This window comes from Chrysemys picta, chromosome 2 (genome assembly GCF_011386835.1).
Source record: "Chrysemys picta bellii isolate R12L10 chromosome 2, ASM1138683v2, whole genome shotgun sequence".
In the NCBI taxonomy this organism is placed as follows: Eukaryota; Metazoa; Chordata; order Testudines; family Emydidae; genus Chrysemys; species Chrysemys picta.
Window position 1 is genome coordinate 138254311 of NC_088792.1, and position 12680 is coordinate 138266990.

Here is a 12680-nt window from a genome sequence, read left to right on the forward strand (position 1 = left end):
CAAGGGGGTTTCTGTGATCCAACCCGTCACAAGGGACACAATATCCAGTGGCCAATGAAGCTTGAAATAATATAAGCGGCATACTCCTTGAGGAATTCTGTGCACTGCACATGTGCAGGATGCATGTCCCCATGCAGAATTTATTTTCTCAGCAGAAAAATAGTCTGCTGGAGAGGTTCTGCAGTTACAACTTTCAACCACTAGAGGCTCCTGTGGCACCAGAATAGAGATGCAGCCACTCCCAGGCAGGAGCAGCAAGCTGCAGATACAGAAGAGAAGAGGCTGTTCCTCACAGTGCCCTGCCTGTGGGACCAGGTGAGGAGGTATGGGATATGCGGGGGACAGACAGCTTGGGGCACATGGGGCTGCTGGGGGGTCACAGACTGGTTCAGAAGGGCTAGTGGGGGGGACAGACTGGAGTGAGGGTAGGGTTGCCAACTTTCTAATTGCACAAAACCAAACACCCTTGCCCTGCCCTGCGGCCCCGCCCCTGCTCAGTCCATCCCCCCTCCCTCCCTCACTTTCATCCAGCTGGGGTGCAGGCTTCAGGATGGGGCCAAAAATGAGGACTTCAGGGTATCAGAGGGGGCTCTGGGCTGGGGCAGGAGTGCTGGCTCCAGCTGGGGGTGTGGGCTCTGGGGTGGGGCTGGGGATGAGGGGCTTGGAGAGCCGGAGGGGGCTCAGGGCTGGGGCAGGGGAGTGGGATGCAGGCGGGGATATGGGCTCCATCTGGAGGTGCGGGTTCTGGTGTGGGTCTGGGGATGAAAGGTTTGGGTTGCAGGAAGGGCTCAGGGCTCAGGGCTGGGGAAAGGTATTGTGGTGTGGGAAGGGGTGAGGGGTGCAGGGTCTGGGAGGGGGTTTGGGTGTGGGAGAGGGCTCAAGGCTGGGGCAGGGAGTTAGGGTGCAGGAGGGGGTTTGGGGTGTGGGCTCCAGCTGGCCAGCGCTTGCCTCAGGCAGCTCCCAGGAAGTGGCCAGCATGTCTGGCTCCTAGGCAGAGGTGCAGCCAGGGGCTCTGTGCACTGCCTGCAGGTGCTGCCCCTGCAGCTCAGGGTGGGGGTAGCACGTAGAGCCCCCATGGCAACCCCTGCACCTAGGAACCGGACATGCTGGCTGCTTCCGGGAGCCACAGCAGGCAGGGAGCCTGCCTTAGCCCTGCTGTGCCACTTACTGGACTTTTAGCGGCCCACTCAGTGGTGCTGACCAGAGTTATCAGGGTCCCTTTTTGACTGAGTGTTTCAGATGCCTGGCAACCCTAAGTGGGGGCTGAATGGGAGTGGGGGTGCAGGGCCATATGGAGATGGGGGAGGAGGGGTGGCTGAGTGAGGGTGCAGGGACATGGGGGGGGGGGGGAGTGACTGAGTGGGGGTGCAGGGCTGGATAGGGGAGGGGTGGCTGAATGGTGGTGCAGGGACACATGGGGACAGGGAAAGATGTGCTTGACTGGATGAGCAAGGCTAAGGGTCAGCCAGGGTCTACATGGGGGAGGCTCCTCAACTCCCTAACAATCCCTCTCCCCCCTTCTCTCCCCCCGACCCCCCCCCCCCCAAAACCCCATTCCATACTTCTCCCATCCACTCCCAACAACCATCCAGGTTCACTCCCAGGCTCCTTCCCAGCAATTACTTCCCTCTCCCTCAGCTCCTCCGTTACCGTGACTTGTCCAAGCCTTTGTACTGCTTCTGAGGAGTGCAGGAAATGTGTTTCTGTATTGCAGTTTAAATGAATTATTACTCAAAGTTCTATATTAATATGCCTAGTCAGGAATCTATTCTCCAATAAACACTTCCTGATTCTTTTTTGTTGTCCGTATTGTTAGATATACTTGCTGACGGGTATTTTGAAATAAATTACCAACGTAATTATATTGTTGTTTTGACAAATAAAATATGCAGAATTTTTAAAGCATTGTGTACAGACTTTTTAATTTTTTTTGGTGCAGAATTCCCTCAGGAGTAATGTCTTTAATATCGGTAAACTTTTCTGTGACTTCAATTTTGAAAAATGGTCATGAGAAAGATAAAATAAACACCGATCCTAGTGACCCCTGATCTACAGCCAGAGCTTCAATGCCACTCACATGAAGATCAAACCCAATTTGTGAAACTCCTGGTGAGCCCACACCCTTGTGGCAGAAAAGAGAGCAGCTCATCATACGGTCTCTAATTATAGTGCAAAGCCGGGGAAAACACATGCCCTGGCAGGGAGCAGATAGGTGAGGAAGAGGCAACCGATTCCCCCAAATGCATCAGCCAGGGGGGCTGGGGTTAGAATCAGTGGCACTTCATAAGAAATCTGTGTCCTCCTTGACACAGGCACAGAGCACCAGCCTGCCTCGCACGACGGAGAAACCTTACAAACTGCTTAAATACTCGCCTCTCCGCTCAGCCTCCGCAGGCCAATTCACAGGGGCGTGCGGGGAGCGCGCGCTATATCTTTAAAAGGCTGCAGCCCCCCAGCCTGGCCCTCCCCTGCCCGGCCCTCTCGGCCCGAGGAGCGATTGATGCGGGGAGGAGGCGCCTGGCGCTAACAAAAGTCTGCGGCGCTGGAGCGGGCGGAGCGGGGCTGCGAGCGGGCGCGGGGCCGAGCAACAAGTGGCTGCTGCACGGGCGGGGAGGGGGAGCCCGGCAGTGCCGGCGGGACCCGAGGAGCAGCGGCTCCTCCCCAGCGAGCTGCGGAAGGCGCATCAGTCCCTGCCGGGGGGCGGAGGTGGAGGCTGCGTCCTGGGATTGCTGCTGCCCCGTGTGTGGATTATAACTGGAGCTGCTGCCCAGCCGTGGTGCCCGCAGCGGGGGCCTGAGGGGGCGAGTGCACTGGGGACTTTCTCTCCCCCCCCTTTTGGGGTGGCTGCTTAGGGCGGGGCTGGTTCTCCATGAAGGACCCGAGTGCCTATAGCATGTAAAAGCCGAACCTCCGCACCAGCGGGGTCCCCGCCCCGATCGCCTCCTTTCTGTGCCGGGGAGCCATGGTGTATGCTGGCAGCGGGAGAGCATGAAGCCTGCAGGATGGGCGCGAACAATGGCAAACAGTACGGCAGTGAGGGTGAGTGAGCCCAGCCCAGCTACTCGCCGGGCGCCTTGGGCGGGACCCCGCTCCCCTCGCCTTCCCTCCTCGGGCTGGGGCGGACGGGCGGGGACGTTCAGCCGGCTGCGGCGGAGTTGGCTTTGTGTGTCCCCCAGCCCGGGAGTGGGAAAAGTTCCCTTCCCAGGCAGTAGGGAGAGTGGGGGAGGGGGCTGGCCAGTTGCGGGATGGGTTTGGCTCGCTTCCCTTTGTATCCCAACTTTTGAAGCTTGTTTTATTCGGGCATCTCCTTGCTTGCAGTTGTGAAGGAAGGGGGAAGCTTTCCGGCCACCAGATGGGTGGCATAGGCAATATCAGGGATGTTCAAACAAATATTTCATATACATTCGTGTAAAGCAGCCGGACCTTAGATGGGAGCTAGAAACCCCAGATCTAAAATACACCGCTCCTCTCCAGCCTCACTGCGCTTCCTTTTCAGCCTCAGCTATATTTTATGCCCACTCCTATATCGACACCAATTGGTCACTCCGCAAATCTGGTTACTTTTACATAGCTCCCATCGCTCATGAGTGCTGCCTGTATGCGCTTTACATGCAGTAACCCTTTCCCACCTGGGTGGCTCTGCCTCACAGAACTGCTGCTAGATAGCTTTGAAGTGTCTACAGCAAAGTTTTCCTGGTGTGTCAACTGACCCGTCTCTCTCCCTGACAGCTCCTTGTACGTGTCTGTTCTCTCTGCAGACTGTGTCAGCTGTGTTGGCTAAGGAATGATAATTGGTCTGTTATCTTCGTGTCATCAAAGTTATTGGCAGGGAACATTTATATTTCCAAGACTTTTGGCAAATGGAAAGCTTCTGAAAGAAGCTGCCAGAGAGGGTAAAAGACTAAAGCACTTCTTTTTATTTTTATTTTGTGTAGTAGTAAAAGAGATTGGCTTCCCCCTTTAAAGAGTGAGCACAACTGCAATAAATTAACTGAATAAATTCTACTGCAATAGCCTATTTGCAGGGGTATTAACTTTGACATAAGTCTGCCATTATAAAGACTGCATTTTAAAATAATGGCATTTTCTGCACAGGGAGCGGCAAGGTAGGGTCTGAGTTACTAGTTACTGATGAAACATATACACATCGATAGCTGAAGTAATTGGGTGTGCTTGTTACTTGGCTTTTGTTGCTGTACCTCATGCTCCCTTTATTGCTTTATCAGCCTGAAACCACCAGTAGAGTCTGTATTTTTAGTCATGTCAGTAACTTATTCCAAGGGTCATTCTGTCTGCCTGCTGCTGAGTGAAATCAAACACCTGGTTAGCCTTTCCAATTACTGTACTACCTCTTTGTTTACATCAGTGGTTCTCAAACTTTTGCATTGGTGACCCCTTTCATACAGCAAGCTTCTGAGTGCGACCCCCCCTCCCATACATTAAAAACACATTTTTATATTTAACTCTATTATAAATGTTGGAGGAGAAGCGGGGTTTGTGGGTGGAGGCTGACTTCGTGACCCCCTCAGGGGTCACAACACCCAGTTTGAGAAGCTCTGATTTACATGATCTCCGTCCTAGTTTTAACAATGTGCTGTGAGCACCTTCAGGTAGGTGCTGAGCATCTTAATGCCCATTGACCTCAGTGGGAGTTAAGTGCACTTTAGCACTTCCCTGGATCAGGCCCTAGATGAGCAGAAGGGTAAATAATGGAGAGTGATATCTAGCCATTTTTAAATGGCTAAATCCTTTCCAGTTTTCATGTTCAGGCATTGGACCAGTTTCTGTTCTATGTAAACTACATCAGTGAGGCTTAAAATATGAGGCAATTAAAATTATTCTGCTGTGATAGGTTCTTCATCAACCCCTCCCCCACTGCATTATTTCTAATGCTTTGCAACTTGTTCTTGTATCCTATAAATCTTGTAGTATGCAGTGTGGTATATGACTGCTTCCTGTCTGAACAGCAACATTTTTAAACCCCAGGGAGAAAGAGAAAGAGACAGAGTTAATGTTCTCCAGCTGTTATCCATAAATGCTACCTCTGCAATTTCACTTCAGTGAAACTTTACTGTGTTTGGTTTTAGATACACAGGATCTAATTCATCCTTATAGAAACCTATTGGTTTCAATGGTTTGCACCAGCAATAAATTTTGGTCTGCACTGAAGCATTGTAGGAGACTGCTGAAAAGGTCAGCTGGTAATAGGGGACCAATAGGAAGGTTTGAAAGTTTTCTGTTGCTCTGACTACAAAAGAGGCACTCTATTTTTATTCTTAAACTGCTAATGATCTTCTGTACAATTTACCCTCATGGTACCCAGGACAGTATAAAATCACTGGCTCTGTTTGTAGCTAGGCCTATGACCTGTTACATTCTTTGAGACTCCAGCAGGCAAGTGCCAAAGAATACACGTCACTCACATCGAAAATATGCATGAAGATAGTGACAGAAAGGAAGAACACCATTTTTTTAATACAGATACTGAAATTCCTTTCATTTACTGCCAAATGAGCTCCCCCTTCAAAAGAGCCTATGAAGTCAGAAATTTTACCAGCCAGAGATCTGATTTACTCTGGTACGGGTGTTCACATCAATTCTTACTATCAGAACTTATTCTAGAAATGGACCAACCATGTGTCTTGAAATCTGCACCTCGGAGTGTTTTGTGGGGGAGGAATTAGCATTCTAATCCCTGCGACTAAATTCACCACTCCACATTAGATCCAAAATTGGAATGGGCTTGTGCTTTAGTTCTGATTTGTCAGCTGAAACCTTGGTTACAAAGGGACACTATGTTTGGGGAAAATATTGTCTCCATCCCTCAACCTTCTCACAAATTTTTAGAGCCCTAATTGCAATTCATAAAGTGCCATTCTGTCTTTGGTGAATAGGGGTGGGGGACCCTGCACTGGGATGGTCAGCTGTCTTTTCCCCCCTCGCCCCCCATTCTGTGCAGTAGAGCTTTTTGGTGAAAGAACTCCTTTAACAACATGCAGGGGGATTATGGGATTGATGCAGTTAACAGAGATGGGGTACAGGGATTTTATGACCTTTTTTTTTTTTTTTTTTAGGGTGCAGATATCCATGGTGGAGGGGGAAGCGTGCGTGAGAGATTTCATATGACATTGTCCTGCTCTATGTAAGGGAGTGCACACCTCCCTGTCACCTTATTTCCTTTGCTGCCTTCATGTCCTCAGGCTAGATCTTCCCTAATTGTAGCTTTTTTTTTTTTTTCTTTCTTATAGGTGGTTTGTGTAGAGTGGTATTGGGTAGCTTATCATACATGGTCTGCCTTTGTCTCAGGAACCTTCGGCCCCTCAGGGGCTCAGCAAAATCCCTGTGAGTTCCTTAAGAGCCTAAAGAGATGCGCCACCTGCTGCTAGATCATATTGGAGACTGATGCCCATATCCAGTGCCTTCTATTTTGGCAGCAGATGTGCTTGGTAACCCAAGTGTGCAGTTTGCCATGACTTCATTCCCTGCACTAGAAGGGAGAGATGTTTGAGGATCCAAGCTCATCTGTCTTCTTCACACATACAGTCTGATGCACTCATTGAGTGTACTGAGACTAGCCTAAATTCCGAGATTCTTTGTCATGGGACCGAAGATATTTTTCTGTTCCAGTCTCAGCTCCACTTTTTCTCATGGGCCCAAGACTGGACTTTCCTTGGCCTTATGCTGGGACAGAATCTCTTACCTCATGCCACTGGTGCTGGCTAAATCAAAAGCAGCACCAAAGACCAAACTGGCAACTGCCTATTCAGCCCTCAATAGCCTTAACAACACGGAAGCACCCAGCTCTGTCTCTACTCCTCATTTGACATATTTACCTCAGCCACCAACTCAGCATCTATTCTCTGATGCCAGTGCCTCCGTCTCAGTTCTACAAGTCCACACAGGTAACAGATAGGTGTCAACGTTAGACTCAGGACTCATAGTTTGTCAGACCACTCTGTTTTATTGCACAGCGCTCTGCTAATACAGTCAGATAATGTGAGCCCCCATGCAAGATTCAAACAGTCTTATTTATACAGATAAAAGGGTGCGAACTAAACAAAGGGACAGAGAGAGCAAAACTGTAAAATTTGCAAGGGCACAATATGCATATCCTGCTTCCTTATTAACTCTTATCCATCTAAGGCTGATGCTTCACCGATTGCCCTTAAGTGGGGCAATTCATTAAGCAGTTAATGTCTGCTTTCCTGCCCCCTGGCTTGCAGCATTTCTACTTAAAGGTACATACAGCATTCTTTAATTCATTCTATTTCTTTAATATAATTCATTTTACTTTCACATAGGATAATGGAAAAAGGAAATGTGTCATCACAGGAGGGATGTAAGCAAAAGGAAAGTGGAAGCACCATCTTTCTGTTCCTTAATACTCCTAGTTCAATGAGGGCCCCAGCTACTAGCCAATGGCACCACTGTGGTCTCTTCTATACTCTTACAGAGGGAGACAGCTCTGTGCTGACATGGGCTCCTCATTATTTAAGATCTCAGCAATGCCTTCATTTTTCTCCGTGTTGGCCTCTGTGTGGAGGTGAAGGGCACAAATGAGGCTACTAACCACTCCAAGCATATGCTTCTATGCTACTTGATTCTGTGCTTGTACTGACTTCTCCAGTCTCAATCTGGAACTACCTTCAACCCCTTAGGAGATGAACCTGGAGGGTTCCCCAACTCGACCTCAAGACCCCCGTCACCTTTCGTCCCTTCAGATCCAGACATCAGGGGAGGATATCATGCGGGGCCCTCCCAAGCTTCTGAGGTAGCACCACATACAGGACTCCATGAAACCCTTGCTGGAGGCTGTGAGACTAACTCCTTCACTGATCTTGATACTGACTCTGATTCTGTTGCAGATACCGCCTCACCAAGTACCAAGGCAACCTTCCTTTCCAGCAGTGATACCAGCCTCAGCCCAGACCTTTAAGATCTGTGGGAGAATCTGCCTATATCTGAGTAATGGGACGAGACTCCTTCAGAGGAATCTTAAAAATCTCCTTTGGAGGAACATAAGATGGCACCTTAGCAGAGGATCAGATTGGTGCTTCAATTGTTTCCCTTCATGACTAACAGACAGTTTCAGGAACTACTGGGGAGAAAGGAAAATACACTACAGTTTGCAACTATAGTATATGGCAGCAGAGACGTCTATTGAACTTAATAAAATGCAAACCCTAGAGAAGCTGGTCCTACCCATCAGCTCTGGCCTTCCCAAGCTGGCCAAGACTGGCTGTCTCCCTCTTCATTCTCGTCCTCCTCCTGTATCCAAGAGTGGTAAGATGTATCCTGTATTAGCTGAAGGACACCTCCCTCTGACCAGCTCCATAGTTGAAATGGACAACACAGAAGAAAGTAAGGGACACAGTGAGATACCCTGTTGGCCCTTCTGACAGGAGGGTGTAAGCTGGATGCTTTTGGCAGGATGTTTTACTTATCCAGCTAATTATGCCCTATGGGACGCCCTGAACCCCACTGGAGTCTCTGTGCGTGGGGATCAGAAGGAAGCAGCCAGCACCCTGGTCACTGAGGGTCATGTACTTGCTAGGCAATTTCCAAGAGCGACATATGCCTTGGTTCTCTTAGTGTACATTTGCAAAGGAGTACTTGGAGTTTGGTTCATGCTTTCACCAATCGCTACCCCTTGGATTTAGCATTGCGCTCCAGTGGTCAGTTTCAGAGAGCTACCCTACTGCCTATATTAAGCTAAACTCCTTGTCCAGTCATCCCGGTGGAGCACTGCTTGTTGATCTCTGTCAAGTGAGGGTACACAGACCTTTGAAAAGTTACCTAACAGTAACTGTTGTTCAAGAATTTCCTCTGCATTCACACTACTTGCCAACCCCCCTCTTATCTCCCGCCCCCCTCCAGCTGTGTAATCTTATTTAACATCGAGACTCTGGTTAGAAGGAACTGAGGTGGATGGGAGTGGGGCCAGGGCAAAGACATCTCCCTCTTGTGAGACTACTTGTGCATCTCCAATGGACACTGCCTTTAAGACAGATTGAATCTTTGTTTGAGATTCTTCTCAAACACATTGAACCTTTCATCTGTGATTTGCTTTTTGAAAAATTTAAATCCAAAATTTGAGCTGTTGCTTGGGTGTGACTGGTCACCCTAAATCACAGGGTTCTTTGTGTTTCCTGAGTGAGGCTCACATGCTTAGTTACGAACGGTTCATGTTTAAAGGATGTAAGTAGCCATGCTGAATTTAGTGGGTCTAGAGTTGAGCCTAAACATAAGAGTTTTCAGTTTCAGGATCTGTATGGGGATAACTTTTGAGACACTGCACATCTTTGCAGAAAGGAGGGGGGGCAGGGATAGCTCAGTGGTTTGAGCATTGACCTGCTAAAACCAGGGTTGAGTTCAATCTTTGAGGGGGCCACTTAGGGATCTGGGACAAAATCAGTACTTGGTCCTGCTAGTGAAGGCAGGAGGCTGGACTCGACGACCTTTCGGGGTCCCTTCCAGTTCTATGAGATCGGTATATCTTCATATATAAAGTAAATTCACTTTCTGGTAATATTCTGGTATAAAAGTTTAAAACTTGTGCTCTGTGAGCATTCATGAAAATAAAGTTAGTCTTCCTGGCAAACAAACTTGTGTACACAGCTGAAGTGTTTTAATTTAAAATTTTCTGATTCTTACACAATATTTTTCTGCAGGATTCACCTACCTCTAAAAATTATTAAACATTCCAAAGTCCAGTTTGACTTGTTATAATATGGGTACTTGTATTTATCATGCATTTTACTGAGTGTGGGCAATGACAATAGACTATTTTTTTAGGGAGTATGTACAAAATTTAAGACAGCAAATGACTTTCCAGTCTATAATAATATGTCAGTCTCTTCTAATTTCAAACCTCCATGATCAAGTGATTGTATGAAGTGGTGTTGTAACAGTGTTGGTCCCAGATATTAGACAAGGTAGGTGAGGTAATATCTTTGATTGGACCAACTTCTGTTGGTTGGAGAGACAGGCTTTCTTTGTGTAAGCTTGAAAGCTTGTCTCTCTCACCAACAGAAGTTAGTTCAATAAAATATATTACCTCACCCACCTTCTCTCTGTGATCAACTGAGAAGCTTATATCTCCTCCGAACGATTATCTGTCATTTGTGTTAGGTAAGCTGGTGGTGTATACTTTCATTTAAAGCTCTCTTTGCTATATATGGAAACTGCTCAACTTAAAATATTATTTCTAGACTTTGTAAAATAGGAAATTTCTATTGAATTCGAGAGCAAAGCTAACGAACATCTATGGGTTTGGGGGTGTTTTTGCACCAGGAGAACTTGGATGGGGAGGGATTTTTTTTTTTAATGTTCCTTTGAGTAAAAGAATTTTGTAGGATCATATTGATCTCTGGAAAACATTGTTCGTAATTGTCATCATTTCAGGGTAACTGCACCTGTATTCTCTCTCCATGATCCCTTGAGGGCACCCACTTAAGTTTCTGGTTCCTAGCCATAACCTCTCTTGGGCAGAGACCCATGTCTCTCTCCATCCTGACGGGGGGTATTAAGACTGCACAGCTCCCTGTGTTACAGTGGTGTCCCCAGCAAGCCAGTGTGTCTAAATAAGCTGTGCTTCATTGCCCACCGTTATGAGTTACCATGCAGCTCCTTCTAAGCAACATGTTTATTCTTAAGGTAAAAGCATTACAGAGAATACAGGTGCTAAAAAGCTTACTAGAAGTCACCCTGAGCTCCAACCTCATACTCTGGTAGATTTCAGTCCTTCAAAACCCACAAATAGATTCCCCCCCCCTGTCCCCCACTCACCCACCCACCCATGTTTAGAAGTTCATCTATCTTAGATTCAGAACTGGAACAAAGTCTGGGCAGAGCAGCTTTCTCTTTTATACAGTTCAGATCTTTGTTACTGAAGGCCAGGACCAGGTAATAGGCAGATAAAACTCTGTCCTCGGGGCATAGCTTCAAAATTCTGGGGGGGTTGCATAACTGCAGTTGGGTAACTTGCATTAACCTCTCCCTAGGAATTCCCCAGGAAATCCACTTAGCACCTATTGTCCCCAAAGTCCATACTTATCTCGCATACTTTCAATATAGTCTTTTTAACTCCCAGGTTTTATGATGTTCACATCTCCCCCAGAGAGGTTTCATATACTCCCAGCCCACAAAAATTAATATACGTAATACAGTAAAGTTTTTCAAGGGCATTGAAGAAATTTCCTGCAGATGTCTCAGTAATAACTTCATTTTAGATTTGAGAGTTACACCAGCACACTCTAGACTCTGAATTACTGAAGGCATAATTAAAACTTAATCCTTAAGAGCTTGTTCCTACAGTCATACTTGCACGAATAGCCTCACTGAAGTCAATTGATTACTCAGATGGGTGATCTTTCACAGTATTGGACATTAATTTATCTTTATAGTTAATTTAATAGGAGTGTGTCTAATGTTGTCACTCACTTTCAGTCCCTTCACCACTAAGGAGGCCTTTCACCTATCTGCCAATGACCCAGCATCAAGGAGGAGAGCTGAGTAGGGAAATGCCTTCATCTGGCTTTTCTCTGTTTTCTGAATAACACAGATTTTTCATTCCATCATAAGAACTGTAAAGTTCAGCTTTTTCAATAATATTTTGTTAAAATATATTTTCACTTTTTTCCTTTTGCTCCTGAAGCAATGACTTATTTTAAGAAAAGTGCAATCTGAACAAATAATTTGCATAACATTATTAATTAAAAAAATCATGAGGCTGAATTTAATTGATAGCTCAGGCAAGAGTTACATGTAGTGCAGACAGTTGCTGTGCAACTCTCCTATCATACAGTTTTGCTGGTGCACCTCTATGTGCTTGTCTGAACAGTGATAGTCCGTCTGGCGCTTTTTTTTTTTTTTTTTTTTTAAGATTGACACTAGGAGATGCTGTTGAAACCCATTCCATGTCCATGGAGCCTGTGACATGGTTCCCATATTTTTCATAGTAATATGATATGGTTGTGTCATAATCATAATGTATTTTATGCAAGGTAGATCATGTGAGGTATCATTGGAAAGGTTATGATTTATTGAATATGATTATCCTATTTGTATGCATGTATCCTTTTTGTATCTAAAGTTAGGAATATTGACTATACATCTGTAGTACAAAAGTGTTTGCACCTGGGGAACGCCCACCCGACAGAATGCGATCAGTCTGGCTGGCTAGCTGGGAACAAGTCAATGGACCATTAGGGAGAACAATAGGTCTTTGAAGATGCTAATTTCCCACTTTCCTGGGATGCTAGAAACTCATGGCTGCTTTGACACTGCAGAGTCATGTAATCGCATCACCAGTGGACTCACTGATATTGTATCATGATTTTCCCACAGAGGGTGTGTGTGGGGAACCACACTGGAAAACAAAGGGTTCCCACCATATGTAAAACCTACTTAAGGCAGGGGAGTGACCTAATCAGCGTTCGTTCTTCATTGAATCCCTGCCCAGGATGACTGCTGTGAACATCTAAGGGCTTGTCTACACTTACTGGAGGATCGATGCATCGGCAGTCAATTTAGCGGGTTTAGTAAAGACCTGCTAAATCAACCACTGATCGCTCTCCTATCAACTCCTGTACTCCACCAGATCGAGAAGAGTAAGGGGGGTTAACAGGAGAGTATCTCCAGTTGACACCACGTAGTGTGGACCCTGCGGTAAGTAGATC

At 46.7% G+C, this 12680-nt stretch overlaps 1 protein-coding gene across 3 annotated transcripts in view; it reads left to right on the top strand.

The window, feature by feature from the left end:
- Nucleotides 1-2190: 2190 nt before the first annotated feature.
- Nucleotides 2191-12680, top strand: part of FBXL7 (F-box and leucine rich repeat protein 7) — a 341307-nt gene continuing 330817 nt past the window's right edge. For 2 of the 3 annotated variants that reach the window (XM_065584247.1, XM_065584248.1), the window contains exon 1: nt 2191-3039. Coding sequence is in view for 2 of the 3 variants with exons in the window: in XM_065584248.1 (XP_065440320.1) it covers nt 2970-3039 (70 nt within the window). In the remaining variant the exon portion in view is untranslated. The remainder of the gene's footprint in view (nt 3040-12680) is intronic. The other variant, XM_065584246.1, reaches the window with a different exon arrangement.